Genomic DNA, 23,699 nt, shown 5'->3' with positions numbered 1-23,699 from the left:
TTAATTCCTCACCTTGGAATACCATCCCTGCATCCTTTGCTTTCCCTCAGCCAGCCCAGTTCCTTACAGACAGTAGCAAAAGCATTCTGTATCAATTTGCCAAATTGAGAGAGAAACATTTGTAGCATTCGCAAAGAAAAAAAGCCTCCTGCAAAGTGCCTTTGGAGCAAGCAAATGAAAGGGAAAGTAGCGCGAGTGGACACATTCTATCTATATATGTATCTACCTGTAGAACTATGCGTATAGATTGGCAAATATATATAAAAAATAAAAATAAAAAGAGAGAAAGCTGCCTGGTGCGAGAGGGAGGCTTGTTCTGTTCTGTGCCCTCCCTCTGACCTTGACCCTTTCTCAGGCACCCCAACTGCCCTTTGCATCCTTCCTCTGGCTCCTTGGCTCCGTCAGTCACCCCGATTGCCTGGCATCCCTTCTTTTCCCCCTGGCTCCTTCCTTCCCCCTCTTCCTCCTCCTCCTTCTTTGGCCCGATGAAGGGGAGGGATTGCTTTGCCCACTGCCCTCCCTCTGACCTAAATCCCTCCCATGAACTTGCTCCGATCATGATCGGGGACAAGTTCATATTCGCTGAACTCGTTTTTTAAAAAAAGATACAGCTTTTACCCCAATTCAAATGACCCATGCTAAGGGGCATTTGCCACGAAATGTTTGTGGAAGCCTCGTATTCACTTGTGAGAGATTCGGGACAAATATGAACTTCCTGTGCAAGAATCGGTTCCTGATCCAGGATAAAAGGTAGTCTGAATGGCCCCTCATACTCTTCAACTGTACCAATTAGGTAGGGATAGTCCACATTAATCTTCTGTCATCCCACCTTTTCAGCTGCTTTTTAAATGTCCCACTTTCTTTCTCCTCTTCTCATTTTCCATTTGTTCTCAGCTTACTTCAATTGCTGCAAACTGAATTCAAAGTGAAAAAGTAGTTTGCAATCAACTCAGCAGGTTTGTGGGACACACTTTGATACTCCTTGGTGTATGCACACATAGCCTAACATATGCAAATATTGCCTTCTTTCTTGGTAACACAATTCTGTTTTTGATGATCCATAAATTAACTTGTTCCATGGAGGCTTGGGTTATATTATTTTGCTGTAATGTTCAAAATAATCTTCTAGGACCAGCGTTCACGTAGGGTTGTCAAATCATGGAGCCGGAAGCTCAGGGCAAGAGTGTTGTGTTGAGCGGGATGTGCATCTACATTTTCCTCATTTGTTAGATTTGGTGTTTTTATATAACTCTGTGCTACTGTGCTTGATGCTTAATGTATCATGCTCAAAGACTGTTGATGTCACAGGGACAACTCTTGGTCCCAGATTGTAGTGTGAAATTTCATGGTTTGGGATAATCTCAACCTGGCAACTCTACTTGCTACTGCCCCATACTGTACTCTATGCCTAAGCAACAGTTGTGGCTGGCATTTGGTCTTTCCTTCTCTCATCTACCTGCCAGTTTTTATTTTCTTTAGAATTTATTTAAACAAATTTAATTATTTTTCTATTTTGCTAGAGTGGAAAGGTGAACGAATTCCTCCCACTTACTGCATGTATGTTTCTTTCTATCTGCTGTTTTAAAAAGATTTTATAAAGGCACAGTTTGGGCTCTTTCACACCATGGAATTATGGCACTGTGATGGCTTCATTATATGGAATCTGAGATTATGTAGTTTGGTGAGAGATTAGAGCTCTCTGGCAGAGAACTGCAAATCCCAGGATTCCATAAGGTTGAAACATGCTATAACTGTGCTAATGTGTAAGCACCTTAAAATACGAAAAGGCTTAACTAAAGAAACATTAGGAAAGTCACTTCAAAAGTTAAAGACAATAGTTTCCATTCTCTTAACTTCTATACTTGCTTTGTACCCACCCATTTATAACTATGGAACTAATCACCTATTTTCTGGCACTATTTCCAAAAGCTAACCAGTTTCTGACATTATTTGCATAAATTAATCAAAGTTTATACATCTATATAGCCCATCTTTGTTGGCTCGCAACTACAGGGGTGGGTGGGAAAGGAATTATCATGCAACAGAATCCTCTCAAACTTAACTGGGTTTGTTTTCTGTCAAGGTCAGAGAAGAAAAAGAAACAGGGTCATCCCTGATATTGGACAGAATGCAGCACACTCTTAGGGTGCTGTTTAAAGAGCATGTTTAGGGTATCACAAATCATTAGGATTGTTTGTTGTTATTATTTTTTATACCTGAATGTGCTGCTTGTGGAGTTGTCTGCCTCATATGTCAAAATAATTTGGCTGGTTTAGAATGCTACGCCTCTTGACTTTTATAAGGAATGTGTGTGCCATTTGCTGCTTTGGTTCAAGTAAAAAAAACAAACCATCAAGCAGCTTAGAAAAGGAAAGGGTAATATTCTGGGGATACATCCCTCTCCGCAGTCTCAGGAATACGTGCATTAATGCATTTTCTAATTTATCCCATCCTGTCTCTGAAGATGAGAGAGTGTGCCTTGCCCAAGGTCACCCAGTGGGTTTTCATGGCTGAGCAAGGATTTCAACCTTGATCTCTCATAGTTTTAGTTCAACACTCTTATACCTTATAATGTCACCAGCGTTTGCCTCCTATGATATTAAAAGGGGTTGTCCCTAGATCTTTGGTTTTGTTGGGACACCAGACAATGCTAGAAAAATAAAAGTGAGGTGTGTATCCAAGATGGCAGTTAGGAATGTAGAAGATGAAGCCATCCAAAGTGGATGATGGTGATGGAGCTACATGTTATCCTGAAGTCTGAGATCATGTGGGATCAAAGCTTTCACCCTGTGAATTTTTCACCTTTCCTCCATTATTCCTGTTAATAAGATATCACATCATTTTGAAAAACTGACAAATTAGACAATTTTTTGTGCTCCCAATTAAAAATGTCTAGTCACTGGTTGCTGCAGTTTTCTGGTCAGTATATGTAAATAAGCAAATAAAGTTCTCTTGTCTCCTCATTTTGGGTAATGCTGAAATGGCTAACCTCACCAGAGAAGCTTTTCTTCTTGACATTTTAGACTTACATAACTTGACCTATTAAAAACCCTGAGGAGTGTAAATAAACAGAGATAACTTTTGCATAAAAAATGAAGTACATACTCTGAATCTACTTCCAGTAGATATGAAAAGAAATATGGAATGGAGCAAGTTAAAGGTGTAAGATGTCACCTCTAAATGCAAAACCTGTTGGTGTTAATAACTCCTGAAAGTAGTAGTAGTACTAGTTGTTGTTCTTTTTATGACATTACATTGGAAATAGTAAATGAAATTGTTATGCTCAGCAAATGAAAACTTCCCCAAGATCTGGATATTTCCTCATGTTGCATGATGAAGTATGTAGTGTAATTTTGGAAGTTTATACAACTTTACATTAACTCAAATCACTGTTATCTCTTTAGAGTCATGAACACTAAAGCCCATAATCTGAACCTCTTTATGCAACAACTTGTTATATAGGTTGCCAACAGCTCTTGCCTGCTCTCCTACCTGGAATTTTAAAATAAGGCATCTAAGATAAATCACCGACTTATGGCACAATAATGATTCTAAGGGTCTGTACTGTGCTTTATGGGGTCCAAAGCATACAGTCATTTGTACAATAACCTTGTTAGGCAGATCAAAATGATTATGTTCATATTTGTAGAGGGAAGAAAAAAGTACTGCTGTGTTGATGGAGACTTGATAGTTTCTTAGCCAAGGTGAGATTTGAATCAGGAACCTCTTGTTTTACAGTCTGAAATCTTACACGCAAAGTAACATCGGTTCTCAGCATTGTCTGGACGGTCTAAGCTACTTCCCTCATTCTCCTTCAGATATATCAAACAGGCTTCGTCTTTGAGTTCATAAACATGGAATAAAGCTTTACAGCATGATTTTTAGGGCATAAACTGAATCCATCCCAATAAAACTGAAAGAATGCTTCTATAGCAATGATAGGTTTTGAACACTTAGTGCTGCCATTTCAGAAGAGATTTAATATTGCCACACACTGGAACTTCTAACAGCTGTTTCATATAGATTTAAAGAGAGCTATTAGAACAACCTTTGCTTACCTTTCCTGCAGTTGCCATTTGCTTGTCAGATTCCCAGCTTTATACCATATATAGGACTTGCTGCTTTCCAAATCCGTTTGGCTCTGGCAGGAACATAGAGATACCCAAACCTTTTTTTCCTCCAGTGTGCCTGACACTGACGATTATGATAAACCAGTGAGGAAAAGGGAGGGCCCACTGAGAGCTGTGATACAAAGTTTTATAGTGCCCCATAAAGTCTTTTTTAGCTCATGCTATTCTTGTCCTGAGGCAGTCACCCAAAATTTATTATCTGGAAAAAAGACAGGATTTAAAACAGTAAGAATCACTTGCCTGTTCTCAGATTATTTAGATTGCAGGGTTTTTTTTTGTTTTTTTTACAGAAAACACAGCATAAATTACACTGATTTACATAGATAGTAGAGGCCCTATAGGTTTTTGGAGATACAAAATGAGATACAGAGTCCTCCATAGTACATGATCAAAACTGGGAGGTAAAAATTCCATAATAGGCCTTTGAAGAAGAGCTACTTGGGCTTGGTCCTCTTCTCATTTACAAAGTTTAGAAAAGGTATTTTTGGACCAGTTTCTCCAGACTATGTGACCACTAGGATTCAGGGAGCAGTAATCCAGAAAAACAGCTTTCTCAAATTCTGATTATACAACACTCATGTGTGACAAATACATGTCACAATAGTAAAGGTATGATGAGACAGAGGTCAGGTTTGGCAAGGTTCCTAACAAAGCTCTGCTTAGCTTGGAGGACCCCCTCAACCATGTTCTTATGTGGAGACAATGCTTGGGGTTATGACTTGCCATTTTACATTTCCTGCAATGCCCTCCAATTATGCTCTGCAAAAAGCACTGTGGGAAATTTAAAATGGCATTTCATAGATCTAAGGCACATCCACACTGCACAGTCATAGCACTTTAATACTACTTTAACTACCATGATTCCATCCTACAGAATCCTGGGATCTTTAGTTTCGTAAAGAATTCTCTGAGACTCAAGAATTTTAACTATGGTCCAAAACACACTGCAGAAATTATCCAGTTTGAGACCACTGTAACTGCCCTGACCCAGTGCTGCAGAATCCAGGGAACTGTAGTTTGTTGTGGCACCAGAGCTCTCTGACAGAGAAGAATAAATGTCTCACCAAATTACACTCACCAGAATCCCCTAGCATTGAGCTAGGGCAGTAGAAGCAGCCTCATACTGGATTACTTCTGCAGTGTGTTTTGGACCTGGCTTGCAAAACTATAAATCTCAGGATACCATAGGATAGGCCATGACTGTTAAAGTGGTATCAAACTGCTAAAATTGTGCAATGTGGACACCCCTGTGATGGCCACTTTACATATTGAGCAATAGGTAATATTGAACACTGGTGACCTCTTTTATAGATCTGAAGCCCAAAAGTGATGCTAGGTCAGGAGCAGAATTCATTCCTATTTAGTGAGAAACACATACTGTGAAGTTCTTCAGTGCATGTCCACTACCAATCTTAATCCTGAATTTTAATCTAGTTTATTAGTTTGTGTTGCATTTCTCTACTCTTACAAATGTATTCTCTGGAAATTTCTAATCTTCACCATGTAAATATTTTTATAAAGCATGTACTAATTCAATATCAGTTTAGCCAAATAAAACAGTCTGAAATCTGTTTCTACTGGCAGTCAGAGAACAAAATCCCTATGTGAAAGAAAAAGATCACATAGATATGAAGTGACCTCAGTGAATGGCAGAAATCTTAACTTCCTTGGCTTGTACTTTATAGTGCTGACAGATTTATCCAAAGCAACATGGGAGGAAAATGTTTTGTGAAAAGAATGTTCAATTTTAAAACGAAGGTTCATGTTTTGGACAGAAAGGTCTGCAGCATTCAAATTCTTTCCTAGTTCTTTCAGCAGGACTCTAGTGTATTTCATATTATGTATTTTTTCTGTTGGAAAAAACAACTCATATATTCAGAAAGTTTGAAAACTATAACTCATATGAGGTTTACAAAATAAAGGAGGAAGTATGGTTTTTTTTTCCTGTTTGGAGGATGTAGGCTTTCCAGTTACACTGAGTTCTTATTTGGCAGAATGGATATTCACTGTAACCACCAGAAACTACACTGTTATTAAGTTTGGCTAATACTGTATTCTAGAGAGCCAGCATGGTATAGTGGTCTGTGCTGGGCTATGATTCTGGAGATCAGGGTTCAGATTTTCTACTGAGCCATGAAACCCATGGGTGACCTTGGTCAAGTCACACTCTCTCAGCTTCAGAGGATGGCAATGCAAACCCCTTCTGAAGAAACTTGCCAAGAAAACCTTGTGATAGGCTCACCTTAGGATCACCATAAGTCAGAAACTAATTGAAGACATATAGCATCAAACAACAAATTAACCCTGTGTATTCCCTACACTATTGAATACATAGTGATCATGAATACAAATCTGTTATAGATATATAACTCTCGTTTACCCAATTATAACTGCAGTTATGAATTCCAGCCTATATTTTTAAGGCACTCTTGTCATTGAGGATGCTCAAGAAAGCACAGATGGCTGACACAGTTCTTATCTTGTGACGTCGAAGGCTTTCATAGCCAGCATCCATAGTGTTTTGTGAGTTTTTGGGCTATGTGGTCATGTTCTGGAAGAATTTATTCTTGACGTTTCACCTGCATCTGTGGCTGGCATCTTTTTCTGTAAAATGCCAGCCACAGAGGCAGGTGAAACGTCAAGAATAAATTCGTCCGGAACATGGCCACATAGCCCAAAAAACCCACCAAAAAACCCCCCATAGTTGTCATTTTTTTTTACAGTGAAGTACAGATAATGTGAAGTACAGATAATGGTTGGCCAAAGGTTTCCCAGTAAGCATCATGCCAGAATGGGGATATAACCAAGGACTGTCTAGCCTAGTCCAACACTCTAATGCAGCCTCCTCAGTCTAGCACCATACAGAGGTGCTCAACCACACATCCCATCATCCATATCTATCCTGTGAATTGGTTACACTTTCTGGAAATGGTAGGCATACCAGGCCAACACAGATTGGGAAAGGCTGCTCTAATCAATACACCATGCTGGCACTCTCTCTGTTATCTTCTGGTCAAAAGTCTAAAAGGTGTGGCCTGAAGTTTGGTCTGAAGTTCTAAAAGGTTTATGATAAAGCTTTAAAGAAATAGAGAGACAGATAGTGAGAGTGCTCTGGTATACGTTTTTGATATTAATACAAACATAAATGGTAATATAAATAGTTACATAAGATAACTGATTGCTAAAACAGAGGCTCACAACCTTTGCCCCTATAGATTTGTTTTTGGACAACAACTTCCAAACTATTTACTTTGTTTACTCTGGATGAAGTTCTACCATTGTTAAGGTCCAGAATGCCTAGAAAGCCTAAGGTTGAGAACCAATGGACTAGAATACAGTTGTTGTGAATGATATGAGTATTACTTATGAGTATTACTTGATCTAAGACTTTATGGTTGAGTGATTGTATCTGTTTCAGTTTGTATGTTTTTGTCTGTTAGATCTGTATATGAGGAAGGCAATTTTTTTTTTAAAACTATTGTTCCTTAGCAGGTAAAAGGAACTGAAAATAATTCATGTAGCAGTGGTACCAGGTAACAACACACAAGCTTGGTCCTTATAATGGCCTGTTACAGACTGCCAAAATAAAGCTGCTTCGGGTCTCTTTGGAGGTATGCTATTTAAATGATGCATGGGTCCTAAGAATCCGGAAGCTGCACCAAAGCTGCACTCCAGTGCTTAGGAATGGAGTGTGGGTTTGGCCCGACCTCCGGACTCTTAGGACCCATGCATCATTTAAATAGCATAACTCCAAAGAGACCCGAAGCAGCTTTCTTTTGGCAGTCTGTAACAGGCCTATAGGACTTTTGCAACATAAAGCACAGAAGTGTATTAACCTAATGTGTGAGTCTGTGTGCATGTAGGAAAAACTTGTTTGGGACATATCCTGGCTCATATCCATAATGAAAGGGTGCTGCATCTTGTTAAAGTGGCGGTCCAAAGGATGAGACCTTTACTTGGCCTTACAGAGAGGCAGAACTCAGCTTGCTTCCTACTACTAGATGAGCAAAAAATAAATAAAATAAAAACCCAAAGTTGAGATCTACTGATAAAAGTATATATGATGTTTTTGAAAATACCTTGTTTCCTTATATCTATGTATGAATATTTATGTGTGTGTATGTGTGTGTGTGAGAGAGATTAAAGGTCTGTTACAGTTTCCAGACACTGGTACTGCAACAGCTATACACAGCTCCATTACAAGTGACCTGTCCTTGATTTCTGCTAGGAAGCAAGGGGGCCTCCTTCGCTCCTTCCTGAATACTGTGTACATTTAGGTTCCTTGGCAGAGGAGATACCATGTTCAGTGGCTCAGCACGCATATCATGTCACCCTTTGTTATGCTGAAGCCTGGGAACTGTTCCAACAGCCAAGCAGTCAAAAATCCAGCAAATTCACTCCCTTGGCAGATTCTTTTCAGTCCTCTAATTCTCAGAAATCACTATCTTCCAGGAATTCCCAGCAGTGTTGGACATTTGGAATGTAGCCTGCCAACACTATAATTGCTTTCTGCTGTTGCAGAGGCTCGATTAGTTGCTTTAGCTGCACTAGTGAATCTGTTCAAGATCTCCTCCACTTTTTCCACCCACTCATCAGAGACCTTATCTCACCCAATTTCTTTCCTGTACCCTTTCTATGCATTTTTGGGACTTCTTTCCCCATTGATGGACTTGTATCCCAACATGCTTTGTGTTTTGAGGTTCAAAGAACTATTATTGTTCATCTCTTGCTTACTGCAGTGATTTGACTCCTTATGGACTTTGTTGGTAAACTATATACACCATTTATGCATTGTTTGGGAGTTTTTTTTACAATGTTGATTTGACAGAGCTTCAACTCAATGATCTGAAACAAAAGGAATGGTTATATAGGCCTGTTACAGACTGCCAAAATAAAGCTGCTTTGGGTCTCTTTGGAGGTATGCTATTTAAATGATGCATGCATCCTAAGAATCCGGAAGCTGCACCAAAGCTGCACTCCAGTGCTTAGGAATGGAGTGTGGCGACCTCCGGACTCTTAGGACCCATGCATCATTTAAATAGCATACCTCCAAAGAGACCCGAAGCAGCTTTATTTTGGCAGTCTGTAACAGGCCATAGTGTAGTGATTCTTCTAAGATGGCATGATTCTTCTAAGATGGCATTTCCTATTTGTGCTTTAGAGACTAGAAAAGCTGCTTTAGATTACAACTCTGGACTCCTCCCAAGCAGCCATGCTAGCTGGAGGATTCTGGGAGCTATTATCCAAAAAGCAACGTTTCCAAGTTCTGCCATGCTTGTCTACTTGCATTTTAATTTTTTCTTTAATGTCCTTTATTGTTAACCAGTTGCATAATTTGTTCATTTTAGCCCTACTTAAGAGCATATACTGGAAGTTACAGCTCTAAGTTCAAATGTCTTCTTAGCCATGAAGTTACTGGAAACCTCTGTTCTAGACCCTTCCCTTTCCCCATTACCCAACTGTCAGCCAGGGATGTTGTGAAAATGGCACTTTGTGTACTTGGGAAGTGGAACCCTCTTTATACATTCTATATACTGGTACTATTATCTGTCTTAGGCAGCATAGAGATAATATGGCATGACCCAAATGGCTCCTGTAAAAAGCCTTAATAATAAAGCAGGTGTAGTCAAACACTTCCCCACTTCCCAATGCTGTTTTCTTAAAAAGCTATTTTCTTCTTCTAGGGGTTTTAATATGGGATCTTGCCAGGGGGAAAACAGCAGGATTTCTGAGTATCTCCCTGACCATTCAAACTATTGACACCCTCCTCCATGAAAATCAGTTCTTGACATTCACACTTGCTTCTGCCATATAGGGCCCAGAAAGCAGGGCAGTCTCTTAAGTTGGCTTGGGTGTCTTTTCCACAGGATGGGTGTTAGCATTCAGCCAAGTGTTTCAGGTGACCAGTGTTTGCTGCTTGTATTATCTAGACAGGTAAGGATGGCTGATGCAGCACCATCTAGGTTACAGGTGTGCTGAGGTCCTCCCCATACACTCTTTTCCTACTGCTGTCCCTAAATTAGAAGGTGGATGCTCCTGTGTTGGTCCCCAAGAATTGCAAAATAGCTTTCTGAGCCATATTGCATTCAGATTCTTCAATAAAACAGGGACGGATGAAAGTGGACAAAGTGCAGCCCTTAGATGTTAATAGACTGCAACTCCCATCAGACCCACCAGCACAGCCAATGCTTCAGTGCAATGGTATCTAGAGGGTCATTATTGCTCAATCCAGCTGTAGGAAAGCACTGGCTACACAAGCTGCACTATGAAAACTTGCCACTTTGAGCAGCACAGTGAATACAGTTGTACCAAGCATTAGGAATGTACATCTTTGCTTGCTTGAGAATGAAAGAAATTCCCAAAGTTTTCTCCCCATCATTCATGGGAGGTGATTTTCAGCAATTCAGTATATTTTTTGATGATTTGTTTTCACATTTCAGGACTTTCTTCCCCAAAATTTGGCAACAGCATTTTTGTATGAATATATATTTTGTGCAGAAAGCCAACTTTTATTTTGCTCTTGCAAGAACAAAACATTCTTTTTCTTTTCATTTGTTCCATGGGCAAAAAAATGTTACCGTGGTTACAGAGACATCCTGATATTTTGAGATATCTTTTCATGTTGAGGATGAGAAAAGGGATAAATAGTGTTTACATCTCTAGTAAGCATGTATTCACATCTAAAGCCTGGAAACTTTTCTGGACTGCATTGACTACAGCTTTTCATTAACTGGTTTTATTCACTTATTACCCAGAAATTCTACTTTGCACTCTTAGAACCAAGAGCATGACATGGGAATTTCTAAGTATCTGAAACTAAATAAAACCAGCTTTCCACATACTGTTTATACAACTTTCTCAACAATAACTGGGAGGGGGGCAGAAAATCCAAGTTATTTAAGCAGCACTTTACACTTAGAAAAGATAGAATTCTTGATTAGAAGTTGTCGGCAGAGTTGCTTCATTGAATTAGGAGTTTAAAACACTAGGACAATACGAATACTGAAAGAGAAAAGGCAGGGTTAATGTTACAAACTCTTCTGTGCAATAAGAAGGGTTAATGTTACAGAATAAGGAACAGGGTTAGGACTTACATTTGGACAAAAGTATCAATATCTTGCTTAAGGTACTGTTGACAGAGATTGACATTGTAAGGAGGGAGACTTTAAGTAGGAAAAGTGACTGCTCCTTAGCCTTATTTGTGAAAATGTGATCAGATCAGCATTTACTAGATTTACTATCTAACAAGATTTCACTAATGTAGCAAAGTTCATTTTACCACGTAGCTGTATTCTGCAGAGGGCAAAGATTTTAAATTATAGCAGCCAGTCTGAGAGTACTTTATAGACAGAAGGTATATTGAGCAGCATGGTATAAGTTGTTTGAATACTGGACCACAACTCTGGAGACCAGGGTTCAAATCTCTGCTCAGTCATGGAAACCCACTGGGTGACCTTGAGCAAGTCACATTCTGTCTGCCTCTTCTGAACAAATCTTACCAAGAAAACCTCACGACAGGGTTGCCTTAGGTTCGCCACAAGTCAGAAACAACTTGAAGGCACACAACAACTATTGAGCAGACTGATGAGGCTGCAATTCATGTTCATGTGTCATGGTTATGAAACAATGGGTAGGATGCCCAGGGTGGCATGGGGACTTTAAAACACACATTGGCATACGGCAGAGTTGAAAATTGTGTAGCCCTCCAGATGGTGACAAATCACAAGTACCAGCATTTCTTACCACTGTCTGTGTTGGCTAGGGTGATGGGAAGTGTAATCAACATCATCTGGAGACCAACACTGCCTAGATTGACTGAGACTGTCGGAAATTGCTGTCCTGTATTACAGTCTAAAGAGTATTCCAGGAAGCTTCCCAGCAGTGCTAGTGGTGCCATTTCCAGGGCATGCATCCTTACATCTAGGGTTTCATGATCCACAGATGACAACATTATCACTTTCGGGAGACATCCTGAAGGACTGGCAAAACCATGTGAGATACTTGTTTTTTGTTTTGAAAAGGAAAATGAAAGTCAGAAGATATGGCTGTAGCCCACATTTGGCTCCAAGGGGAGGAGGACCCTTGGGGCCAATGATAATGGAATCCTAGCACTAGTATGTTAGGAACAAGTAACACAATGCATTACTCACAAGTGACTAGGAACTGTGAACAGCCCGCTGGGTGTCTGAAGCAATGAGGAATGCCACATATTCTCCTCCAAACCCACCCACCCACTAATGTTCCAAGTTCTGCTTTAAAAGTAAAGTAACCATCTGCAACTGATGTGGGGAAAATGGGGCCCATGGGCTGTATGTGGAACCCTGTTTCGCAGCCCCTAAAGTATCCCAGGAGACCCTTGAAGCCTTTAGACCCATCTTTTTTTAAATGGCCAATATTCAACTCCAAGTGACCTCCCAAAATATGATAGTTTAGGTTTCCCCATAAACTTTTAAAAAATGAGCATTTTTTTGGCTGAATCCTAGAACCAGAAATGTGATTACTATATATCACTTTTGATTTCAATCTACAGTGAATTATAGGAGGGCCATGGAGGGGTGGGGGAGAAATGGGCCACTCATTGCAGTTACAGCTCACACCGTTCCAAGGACAAGATTATGCCATCCTCAGCTCCAGCCCCAAACAATTCTGCTCTTCCTCTCCCCATAACAAATTGCAACTAAATGATCAAAAACTTGGAGGAGTTACTCCCAAAATGGGCAGTGCTGCTCCCTGCAGACTGCTTAATGGTGGAGAGGGGAGACAATTTAGACCATGTCCAATAACTTACAGCAGCAGGAGCCCCTACTGGGGTTTTACTGCTGCTGAGTAGGAGAAGAATACAGAACTAAGCCTGTGGAGCTATGTATATATAAACTATCAGCCAATAAATGCTACAAACCCTTGGGACAGTGACAAGGAAAGAGTTCTCTAGCTTCTTCTCCCAGGGAGTATTTCTTTCTTGATAGCATCACAGTACAAGAAATATGTATGTTCAGAAGCAGAAGCACCCTGGGGTCCCTAGCCATTAAAGCATTTGCTTCAGTTGCACCACTGCAACCTGGCTGCTAGTTACACTGGTTACTGTACTGTATATATTAGCACTGAGATCAGAGGCAGGATTCCTCTAAATTCCAGTTGCTACAGAAAAGGAGTCTAAAGGTGCTGTTGTGCTTGTATCCTAGTTGTGAGCATTCAATTAGAAAGCCTTTTCCTTTCCTATCTGGTTGGCCACTGTTTAAAATGACAACTGGACTAGATAGCCCTTTGGTCTGTAATACCATGCTCCTTTTTATGTTCTTATTAAAACAATGGTGCCAATCTCTCATTCTCTTGGCAAGTCCCCTTGATCTGAGATAAAGTTCTAACAGACCAATTCCTTGCTCTACAGAAACATTAAAAACTACACTGCCCTGCTGATTTCTGTGCTGAAGCTGTCTTTGCTAAAAGCAATTCCTGACACGTCATAAATCTCACCTTTTCCCAGCATGAAGCAAACGGAAACCTTCGCTGATTTGGCTGAATGGCAAAGTGTGGGTTATTAAAGCATCAGAGTTAAATTTCTTCGCCATGTAACTGGACACCAGTTGAGGAATAGAATCTTTCATCTTCCAACCTGAAAACAAACAAAATTATCTGCCACATCTTGCATGATGTTGTCAAGATTCATCCTCATCGGAATTTTTGCATGTTCCAGCACAAAATGTGTGGTATGTAAGTACTTGAGTATCTTGTAAAACCAAAAGTATGCAAGATGACAGATGGAAAGCATGTGGTTTGCTCTGCCCATAAACTGCACATTCTTTCTTACATATGCTTTATTTTTGGAAGTTTTTAAAATGGTGGCTGTTATTCAGTATTCTCCTAATTTTTTTTTCTTCACAGCTGCAATCATCCCCAGCCTACATGACCAATAGCCACAGCTGATGAGTATCCTAGTTCAAAGCATCTGGAGGACAGCATGATTGGGGAAAGTAGTGAGAAGCTTAATCCTGTGTCCCAGGCACAAACTTCTAAGAGTCAAGATGAAAGGATTATGACATATGGTTATGAATCCAAACTATCTGATGTAATTGACTGTCCATGGGGCCATTATTATCTTCATTTAAGCATTCTTATATATCAATTAGTAATTTTTGTGTCCTGAACAACAAAATTAAGGGGAAAAAAATCATATATCAATGTGTTCACACCTCTGTCATGCCCCATCATACCTCCAATGAAACATCCTTTCAAGGTACGTCCTGTAAAAAGCAGCATAGGATCGAAGGAGAGTTGAGAGCCTAAAGGAGGCACACCAACCATCACGCAGACACCACAACCCAGGTGACAAGATGCCAGAGCAGCAGTCTAATTGAAACAGGAAAGACATTAAACAGGTAATGCAAAACTGTAACAACATTTTTTGTTTTATCATTCTGAGGGATAACAAATGGTGCATCTACTGCGGTATGCTATTTGTATGCAGCCATAATGCCCTCCTTCAGTGGCTCACACTTGTCCTAGCATGGGCTAGGTAGTTTGCACAGCAAGAGGTTGGCTACAAAATTCTTCATTTGCTTTAGCTTGTTTGCATCACCCAAGTGCTGGGACCAGCCCAGGATATTTTGCTACCTGTGGCAGAATAGCAAATGCATCCTTGTTCCTTCTGCCTGATCAAGCTGAGACCAACTGCTTCTATATGGACTGCCTGCTTCCTTCCAACATCCCCCCTCTCCTAGAAAGAGACAATATCAGGGGTCCCTCCTGGGACTTGACAGGACATGAAATTACACATGTGGAGCTACACATATATGTAGAATCTAACCCTATCTTCTTCACACCTGATGCCGAGGTATCACGGCAATCTGGTTGCGAAGGACCCCCTCTTCAGGTTGGTCTCGCAGTTCCAAATCCCCAAGCTCCTGTCACTCACCTTGCTCCCTTTCCCCTCAAGATTGGTCCCTGGATTGGGTACTTGGGACTCAAGGTGACCCCTATATAGAGCAGTGGGTGTGTTGGTCCCTGGGTTCACTGTGAGAAGTGTGACTAAACTCTCAACGAAAACTTAACAGGAACAGCTAGTAAGAATTGTATAAAACAAAACAAGAAGATGTTTACACAGTTACAAAAAGGTAGAATACACAATTAGATTGCATTGTATGAAATGGACTGTTCACACTTGGTGTGAAATAAACAGTGTCCCCAAACACTATTCAGTTATTCTCCCTGGCTGACTGCCCTATCTCTGTTACAGCTTTTACATTTCTCTATGCCAGCTTTCCTCTTTCTCTATGTCTATCTACCCCAAAAGCACCAGATCCTGTGTGGTCTTGGAAGCTAAGCCAGGTCAGCCCAGGTTTGTACTTGGATGGGAAACTGCTAAGTTAAAGGCTGTATTTCAGAACTAACTGGCAAAACTACCTCTGAGTATTCCTTGCCTAAGAAATCCCTATGAAATCCATAGGGTCACCATAAGGTGATAAGCAACTTGAAAGGCACATAAATGTGCACATACACAGACACATACAGAAGACTGCTCTCTGCAATCTATTCTATTAATCTTTTTCCTATCTCTTCTGAAATATTTTCTCGATCTCTATGCCATCTTCTTCCTAACTCTCCATAACCTTTTCTCTCTGTGCCATCTCGCCCCATCTGTCTTCTGTCATGAGACAAGCCTCAATTTTGTATTCTTTCTCATTCACAACATTCCCTGAACTGTGGCTATCAATGAGGCTTAGCTGACTCCCCCCTAGTGAATAGAGAAAAGGCAATTTTGAAAACCACTACTCTGTGGCACATTATTTCCCAGGAAAATATGAAACCCTGTACCCCAGGAATCTAGTATGAAGTTACACAACAGAGCTGCAAGGACTAGGTCTAGCACGTACCAATGTATCCAAACATCCAACGACCTCAAATGCATAGTCAACACCGTGACCAGTCATTTCAATCAGCACCTCCTGAATGGGCTTCTTGTAATCCTGAGGGTCAAGGCACTCTGTGGCTCCCAGTTCTTTTGCCTTTAGAAATTTTTCTTTGTTAATGTCAATCCCAATGATCCGAGAAGCTTCGGCTGCTTTGCAACCCATGACCGCAGAAAGACCCACTCCTCCCAAACCAAAGATGGCACAGGTGGAGCCAGGTGTGACCTATAAAACCACCGAGAAAAGGGACATGAATCAGAGCCAGCTTCAGAATATGACACATTACAAGTCAGAGAAGATGTTCTTAGTTGTACAGAATCTACCATGGAACAGTAACAGAATATGTATGTATGGCTATCTCACCTGAGCTGTATTGAGGGCAGCCCCATAACCGGTGGAAAACCCACAACCAAAGAGACAGACTTTATCCAGTGGGGCAGCAGCATCAATTTTAACAACAGTAGAGTCAGGCATGACCGTATATTCTGAGAAAGTGCTGATCCAAAGAAAGTGGTGGATTTGCTTCCCTTTGCATGTAAATCGGCTGGTTTTGTCTGGCATCAGGTTTTGAGGTTCACAGAGGCTGTTTCAGATAAACTGGACTTGTCAGTAACCACAACAATATACATCCCTCCTCAATGTTCACTGCCCATAGTCAAATGAAATGCAAGAGAAATTTCCAAGTGAACTCACTGGGTTTTCAGGCAACAGTTGGTATTAGATTTTAAACATGAATTACAGTCTCCACACTGAGGCAAACAAAGTGGAATGACTCTGTCTCCTAGTGGGGGGAAAAAGCAGAGGGAAATAAATAGAAACACAATGATCCTATTTCTACAACCATCTATGAAAAGTGAAGGCACCATAAATGAACTTTCCTTGTACTCTCAGGACAATAAAACAGCTTTCTGAAAGCACCTTAAAAAAATTAAGACTGCAACTTGCGTATACTGCTCTGTTGTCCCAGGAAGAGTTATTGTGGCATTCAAATCCAGAAATGTGGCTTGTCTCTGTTCTTGTCTTCTAGGGTTATTTCTCTCACTTGTCAGGGAGAGAAATAAGCTAGATTGCCAGGCTTGGATGTGATGGCAAACAAACCACAGAAAAACTGTCCATGATTTGTTCAGCTGTTCCTATTTGCAGTGGGAATAATGACTGGAAATAGAGAACAGAGCAAGAGCACTTTGCACAAATAACCAAGAAAATCTGTGGGAGGCAGAGCAGCTGCAGCAGCAATAGAGTCAGCTATCTGGGGTGACCTGGGTGTTTCTCTCTTGTTTAACTGCTCTGACCTCTCTCTGCAACTAAGGTCATTTCCATAACATATAATTATAACAATGTGATTTCACTTGTACTGCCATGGTTCGATCTATGAAAATCTGGGATTTGCAGTTTATCAAGAAGTATTTAGAATTCTCAGCCAGAGAGCTTTAGTGCCTCACCCTAGGATTCCATAGGATATTGCCATAGCAATTAAATGTGGAATCATAGTGCTATAATTTTATAGAAAGGCACCATATACTTTTAGGGATGACTTCAGCTCTTTTCTCAGTCAATTCTTTCTCTTCCTGCAATTTCCTTAGCATATATCTTAGTACAGCATCCTAGGAACTAGCCTTTCCTTAGAAGGGGTTCCTCTAGTCTGGAACCTGTTGTTGCTTTGTAATTTAAATTGTTTCTGACTTATGGTTTGCCTAAGACAAAACTATCATGGGTTTTTCTTGGCAAGTCTTTTCAGAGGGGGTTTGCCATTGCCATCCTTTGAGGCTGAGAGAATGTGACTTGCCCAAGTCATAGGTTTAACATGGCTGAACAGGGATTCAAACCCAGGTCTACAAAGTCATCGTCCTATACTCAAACCACTACACCACGCTGGCCATCTACTTCAGTATAATTTTTGAAAAGTAGTTTGTTTGTGATGCATTATTGGTCAAGAGGTTTTCCTGAGCTCTATAACTTCAGGCTGAAAGTGGAAGGTTTTCATGTTTATCTTACTCCACATCTAAAATAAATTTCCAGCCTTTAGAAAAACAAACATCTCAAGGAGACATGTTTTTCTATGTTTATCTCCTATGACACAACATGGAAATACGTTCCTTACACACAAGAACTTTCTACATATAGAAAAACATGAAAAAGGACATGGCATGGAATAGAATTCATAGTTAGCATGTTAAGTCCTTACCTACCAAGTGACACTTTTCTCTCTATCGCTTTTTTACTTCTTATTAAAAACTAAATAAACAGGATCTTACAATCCAAACAGGATGCTAAGGAAGCATTGCATAATTACTGTGTGGATGCCAGAGACAAAGTGAAATCTAACAACAGAATAGGGAAGAAATACTATTATGGAAGTTACAACATACTATAATTGTGTATTGTCCAATTATTCTGCATCTCTATGATGCGTTTAAAGAAACTGAAATATTATTTATTCATTTAATTTATATGCCACTTTCTCCCAGAAAGGGATCCAAAGAGGCTCACAGATACAATCAGTCAATCAGTTAAAAATGTTATAAAAACAATTACAATAATCTTGCTAAAACAATTTAAAATTGCATTATACAAAAGTTAAAAAAAATAACTACAAACAGAACACATTCTAAAGGCATTTTAAAATGCTAGAACCCATCCTCTTATATACCTGGGTTCAGGCAAGTCACTCCTTCGCCAACACTCTCCACAATTCCAGCTCCTTCATGGCCTGGAATAACCGGGTAACTGACTTTAGGGAAAGACCCTGTCAGAACATGGTCATCTGTTCCACATATCCCTGTGGCTATTATCTGTAAGAGATAGAGTTTGATCAACACCATAGAAAAAAACTATACGCATTCATATATGCCATGCATGAGCCTGTCTTTGAAGACAACTTCGAAGCTGCAGCTTGTGCAAAATGCACTGGCTTTGCTGTTGACTGGACTAACCTGTAGACATCATATAATGGCAGTCCTACAAGGATTGCACTGACTGCCAATGCGCCTCTGGGCTGAATTCAAGATGCTTGTGTAACAATTTAAAACCCTATATGGCTCAGTGCACTTCCTTATCTATCTATCTATCTATCTATCTATCTATCTATCTATCTATCTAATCTGATTGAGGACTGAGGTCTCCTGGGAGGACTCTTCACTAGTAAGGTGAAATATTAAGACTGGGCTGTATCTACACTGCAGAAATAATCCAGTTTGACATCACTTTAACTGCCATGGCTCAATAGTAGGGAATTCTGGGACTTGTAGTTTTGCGAGACATTTAGCCTACTCTGTCAGAGAGTTCTGCTGTCACAACAAACAATGGTTCCCAGAATTCCACAATAATAAAGAGCCATGGCAAATAAAGTGGTGTCAAACTGGATTATTTCTGCAGTGTAGATGCAGCCATGGAAGAAAGCTTTCTCATTTATGGCACCTCAGTTGTGGAATGCCCTCCCTTTGGAAGCCTGACTGGCACCATGCTGGTTTCACTGAGGCAGCAGATAACATATATTTACTAAAGCCTTTGGGCCTCACTGATACAGCTCAAATGCTATGCAGTGGGTTTTTAAACTGTCTAATCTTTAAATTCTGTTTTAACATTGTTGTGTTTTTAGCCAATTTAAATGATTTTTATTTTTTAAAATCATTTTAACTTGTTAGTACTGATTTTGCCTGCATGCCACCCTGAGATCTCTTGATATAGGTAAAAACATTTCCAATTCTATATATCATTTTTAAAAATCACTAATTTTTTTACAATGGGTGTAAAAAACTAAAAACAATTAACAATTTGATTAACCACATAATGGGAACAAAATTAACTTTAAAACCAGAGTTGTATTTATTAGGGATGATAGATGAAGGAATCAATAAAGAAGATGAAAAGGCAATATTTTATATGATCTCTTTAGCAAGGATATGCTTTGCTCAAAAGTGGAAGTGTGAATCAACTCCATCCAACGAAGAGTGGTTACTAAAATTATATGAGGGAATAGGCATGGATATCTTGACCCAGGGAATGAAAAATGAATACGGGGAAAAACCATTGGACAATTGGAAAAAAGTAATAACTTTCTTTGAAAAAGAATGAGTTAAAGCTGCAATTTCAAATTTAATCTAGAACTTCATTTCAAACTTACAATTTAACTCAGAATATCCTGCCAACCTCTCTCTTTTTGGTAGTACCGATATATATATATATATATATGATTAATAAGTAATTTCTTTGAAATAATTAACTATGAAAAAGGAATGGAAATGGATAGCCAAGTTCTAACACTAAAACTCTGACTGGTAGGAAGGAAGTCAACCTGTTGTCAGTGTTTAATGTTTGTTTACTATAAGGTGTCATAGGATAGTTGTAGGTTAGAATGGGGGAAATGGGTCTCAGGATGGGTTGGTGTCCTTATTGTTAATTGTTGTGTCTATTTGATGGTATGTATATATGTCTTTTATGTTTATTTTAACTAAATAAAATTTAAAAAAAAAAACAATGCAGAAAAGCACAAAGCAAGAGGTCAGGTCAGAAAGAAGGCCAACATCATTATACATGCTCGTCTCTGAAGTTATGGGGGTTGAGGGTTTCCATGTCAGTAGAGGGGTGAATCCATTCTGGCTTTTAATCCAAAGTTTAAGATTGCTATCTCAGGTGATGAACATCTTTTGTTGAGCACCTTGGACTGCTCCTTTAAAGAGTGGATTTGACCATCATCCAAATTCATATTAGAAAGAAACTCTATTCATATCTTTCTCTCAGCCTTCCCAATACTAACATGATAAAATTTTTATGACAAGCCATTTCACAAGCTGCTCAAGAAACAGAACCACAGAGAAAAGATGTATATCAGCAAGGAAAAAACCCCACACCAAATATTCACATCATGAAGGGGTACTGAAATTGCTAGGGAGTTTATTTTACCTTCACACGAACTTCATGAGACTTTGGTGGAGCAACTTCTACCTCTTCAATAGAAAGTGGCTTGCCTACTTCCCAAGCAACTGCAGCCTTGCATTTTATAATCTGTAGAAAGCAAAGTCAATAGCTAAATTGAAAGAGTAAACACACAGACACACATGTATTATATATTCTACAGGCCACACCAACGTACAGTAGGTCCTTGCTATCTGCTGGGATTTGGTTTCAGTTCCCTCTGTGGATATCAAAATCCGTGGATGCTCAAGTTCCATTAAATACAAAGGCATATTAAAATGGCATCCTTTATATCAAATGGCAAAACCAGGATTTGCTTTCTGGTATTTATATTTAAAAAAAATATTTTCAAGCCATGGCTGCTTAAATCCAAGGATTAAAAAAAATCTGTGGATACAGAGATATACAAACTGTATATCTACTTTTGGACAGGTAGTAAAAGTCACAAATTGTGCAGACTGAAATGAACACCTGGAGTCTAAATCATCATTCAGATGAAACTGTGACTCGAGACAATGCTTTCTACCATGCATCCTGTAAAATTATTATCATTTTGTTTATTCAAAGCAGAGCTAAGGAACCCCGTGCTGGAGTAAGAATACAAGCTCCCACCCCCCACAATATTTATTAGGTTTCATAGAATAATAATATATATTTTTAAAGTGTTGCTATGGTGCCTCTTAAACTCAAGTTTAGTATCTGGGCATATGTTAATTCGGTCCCAGTTGGACTCTAATTCCCACCAGGCCAGCCAGCACGACTAATCATCAGGGGTGATAGAAGTTATAATGCAGCCACATCTGGAAGGATGATGGCTGACGTTGCTTCTCATTTCATCTGCCTCTGCTGCAAGCTTGCAGGAATGACTCCTTTGTCCTTCCAACGCTTGAACTTCAAAAAGCAACATCTTCAACGTGCAGGTTTGTGACTAACAACATAATTTTTCCTCCCGTATGATTTTTAACATCATTGCTTGATGAAGAAGCCAGTGCAGCTTCAAAAGCTTCGAAATACATGTATTTTGACTGGTCCAATTAAGGGTATCACTGTTCTGTGGATTTTGGATGTTCTTGTCCTTTGCTATCAGTCAACCTCAGTTTCCCCAGTTTCTCTGCAGCAACTCTGTTTCAAAGGCTACATTCATAAGCAAACAGGGTGACCAGATCTCCTAACCACAAAGGAGGACAAGGCACCGCAAAATGTTGGGCATTCAAGAAAAATGAAGGATATTAAAACTAAACACTAAAGATGCTAACATATGTATGGATTCATGATTTTTAGTCATGCTGAAGATGGAGGACATTTTGAAATTTCTCCTCAACAGAAGACTGAAACGTAGGACATGTCCTGGAAAAGGAGGACAGCTGGCTACATTGTAGGCAAAGTAGTCTGGTTGATATCTGGTGTAAACTCCATTCAATTCCCTGGAATTTGCTTCTTCGGAGAAAAGTGGAGGATCTACAGCTTTAATCCTTAGGAATGCCAATTCTTGTACGTGAGAAAGCAAAATATTTTATGATTCAATTGCAACTGGAGAGTTACATCTGCATTGCAAAAAACAATCCAGTTTGACACCACTTTAACAGCTATGGGTCAATCCTGTGGAATTCTGGGAAATGTAGTTGGTTGTGGCACCAGAACTAAGCCAACTACAATTCCCAGAATAATGCATTTTTTTCCTTTGAATAATCCAGAATATTGCTCTGAATAACCCAAAATAATTCTTAATAAACCCAGAATAATAAACCCAGAATATTCAGAACAACCCATTTCTGCTTTAAATAATCCAGAATCAATAACCAGAATAATCCTTAATAAACCCAGAATTTTCTGAATAATCCATTTTTGGCTTTGAATAATCCAGGACATTGCTCTGAATAACCCAATTTTGCTCTGGTGCGAACCAATTACAAATCCCAGAAACCCATAGTATTGAGCCAGGGCAGTTAAAGTGGTATCAAACCGGTTTATTTCCGCAGTGCAGACTGCTTTTATGCTGTTCCATATCAAAAAGAAAAAGAGAGGCTGATTTTCTTCTTACTTTCCCAGCAGTATCCATATTTGCAAACTAGTCTGCATACAATAATCTGTTCTCCCTGATCTCTTGCTTTGGAAGACTTGGAACAACAGCTGATCTCATTCACTAGCCACGTGCTTCACAAATGGCCCTACTAGGCCACCGTAGACTGTGGAACTGGGAACTCTGGGAAATGTAGTCAATTCAACCAGATCAAATTTTCTCCTCTTTTTTTAGGCTGGTGCAGGGTAGACACACTCTCAGCCTCAGAGGAAGGCCATGGCAAAACCTCCTCTGACAAATCATACCAAGAAAACCCCATGGGTTACCATAAGTCAGAAACACAAGACACAAGACAAACAACAACACAACAACAAACAAACAGCTGTAAAGTAGAATAATTACTTTAGAAACATAAAAGAGTGTTGGTCAACAAAGCGGACACTGGAATAATTAATCCTCCTGAGTAGCTACTACTGTCGTCCAAAACAACACTGCAGAAACAATCCAGTTTGAGACCACTTTAAATGCCCTGGCTCAGTGCTAGGGAATCCTGGGTACTGTAGTTTTGTGAGACATTTAGCTTTTTCTGTCAGAGAGCTCTGGGGCCAAAATAAACTACAGTTCCCAGGATCCCCTAGCACTGAGCCAAGGCAGTTAAAGTGGCCTCAAACTGGAGTGTTGTTTTGGACCTTGGCCTGCTTCCTCAGATGCACAGAGTCGGTACAAAAG

General features: G+C 39.7%; 2 protein-coding genes and 1 long non-coding RNA gene across 5 annotated transcripts in view; 1 reads left to right on the top strand and 2 right to left on the bottom strand.

Moving 5' to 3' along the window:
• Positions 1-23,699, bottom strand: part of LOC121932291 (alcohol dehydrogenase 1-like) — a 52,498-nt gene that overhangs the window by 10,541 nt on the left and 18,258 nt on the right. Inside the window, exon 1 of one of the 2 annotated variants that reach the window (XM_042470869.1) lies at positions 4,059-4,226. The exons of the other annotated variant lie outside the window; for it this stretch is intronic. Within the exon in view, the coding sequence (XP_042326803.1) occupies positions 4,059-4,076 (18 nt within the window). The 5' untranslated portion in view covers positions 4,077-4,226. Of the gene's footprint in view, positions 1-4,058; positions 4,227-23,699 lie in introns of those variants that run through there. 2 annotated transcript variants of the gene reach the window in all.
• LOC121932294 lies at positions 588-14,346 on the top strand. Of its 2 annotated transcripts, none has more exons than XR_006104309.1 (3): positions 588-750; positions 13,615-13,837; positions 14,013-14,346. It is a non-coding gene; the product is annotated as an uncharacterized LOC121932294 (long non-coding RNA). The 2 variants fall into 2 exon arrangements; XR_006104308.1 differs by having other exon boundaries at positions 13,519-13,837.
• Positions 10,622-23,110, bottom strand: LOC121932293 (alcohol dehydrogenase 1-like). The gene is made up of 9 exons (XM_042470872.1): positions 22,992-23,110; positions 20,939-21,040; positions 18,687-18,828; positions 16,730-16,817; positions 16,400-16,619; positions 16,001-16,261; positions 14,342-14,477; positions 13,605-13,743; positions 10,622-11,132 (listed from the first exon to the last, which is right to left on the bottom strand). The coding sequence occupies exons 1-9, from the start codon at positions 23,007-23,009 to the stop codon at positions 11,108-11,110; spliced, it is 1,131 nt and encodes a 376-aa protein (XP_042326806.1). The 5' UTR covers positions 23,010-23,110; the 3' UTR covers positions 10,622-11,107.

The sequence above is a fragment of the Sceloporus undulatus genome, chromosome 5, assembly GCF_019175285.1.
Source record: "Sceloporus undulatus isolate JIND9_A2432 ecotype Alabama chromosome 5, SceUnd_v1.1, whole genome shotgun sequence".
In the NCBI taxonomy this organism is placed as follows: Eukaryota; Metazoa; Chordata; class Lepidosauria; order Squamata; family Phrynosomatidae; genus Sceloporus; species Sceloporus undulatus.
Note: the sequence above shows the minus strand (reverse complement) of the source record. Positions and strands in the feature narration are given on the sequence as shown.

Excerpts from the sequence above, each read along its gene's own strand:
- LOC121932293 (XM_042470872.1), bottom strand. Across the intron at positions 16,262-16,399 it reads CTGCCCTCAATACAGCTCAG|GTCACACCTGGCTCCACCTG; the intron begins GTGAGATAGCCA and ends GTGGTTTTATAG. Across the intron at positions 13,744-14,341 it reads GAAAGGATGTTTCATTGGAG|GTTGGAAGATGAAAGATTCT; the intron begins GTATGATGGGGC and ends GTTTGTTTTCAG.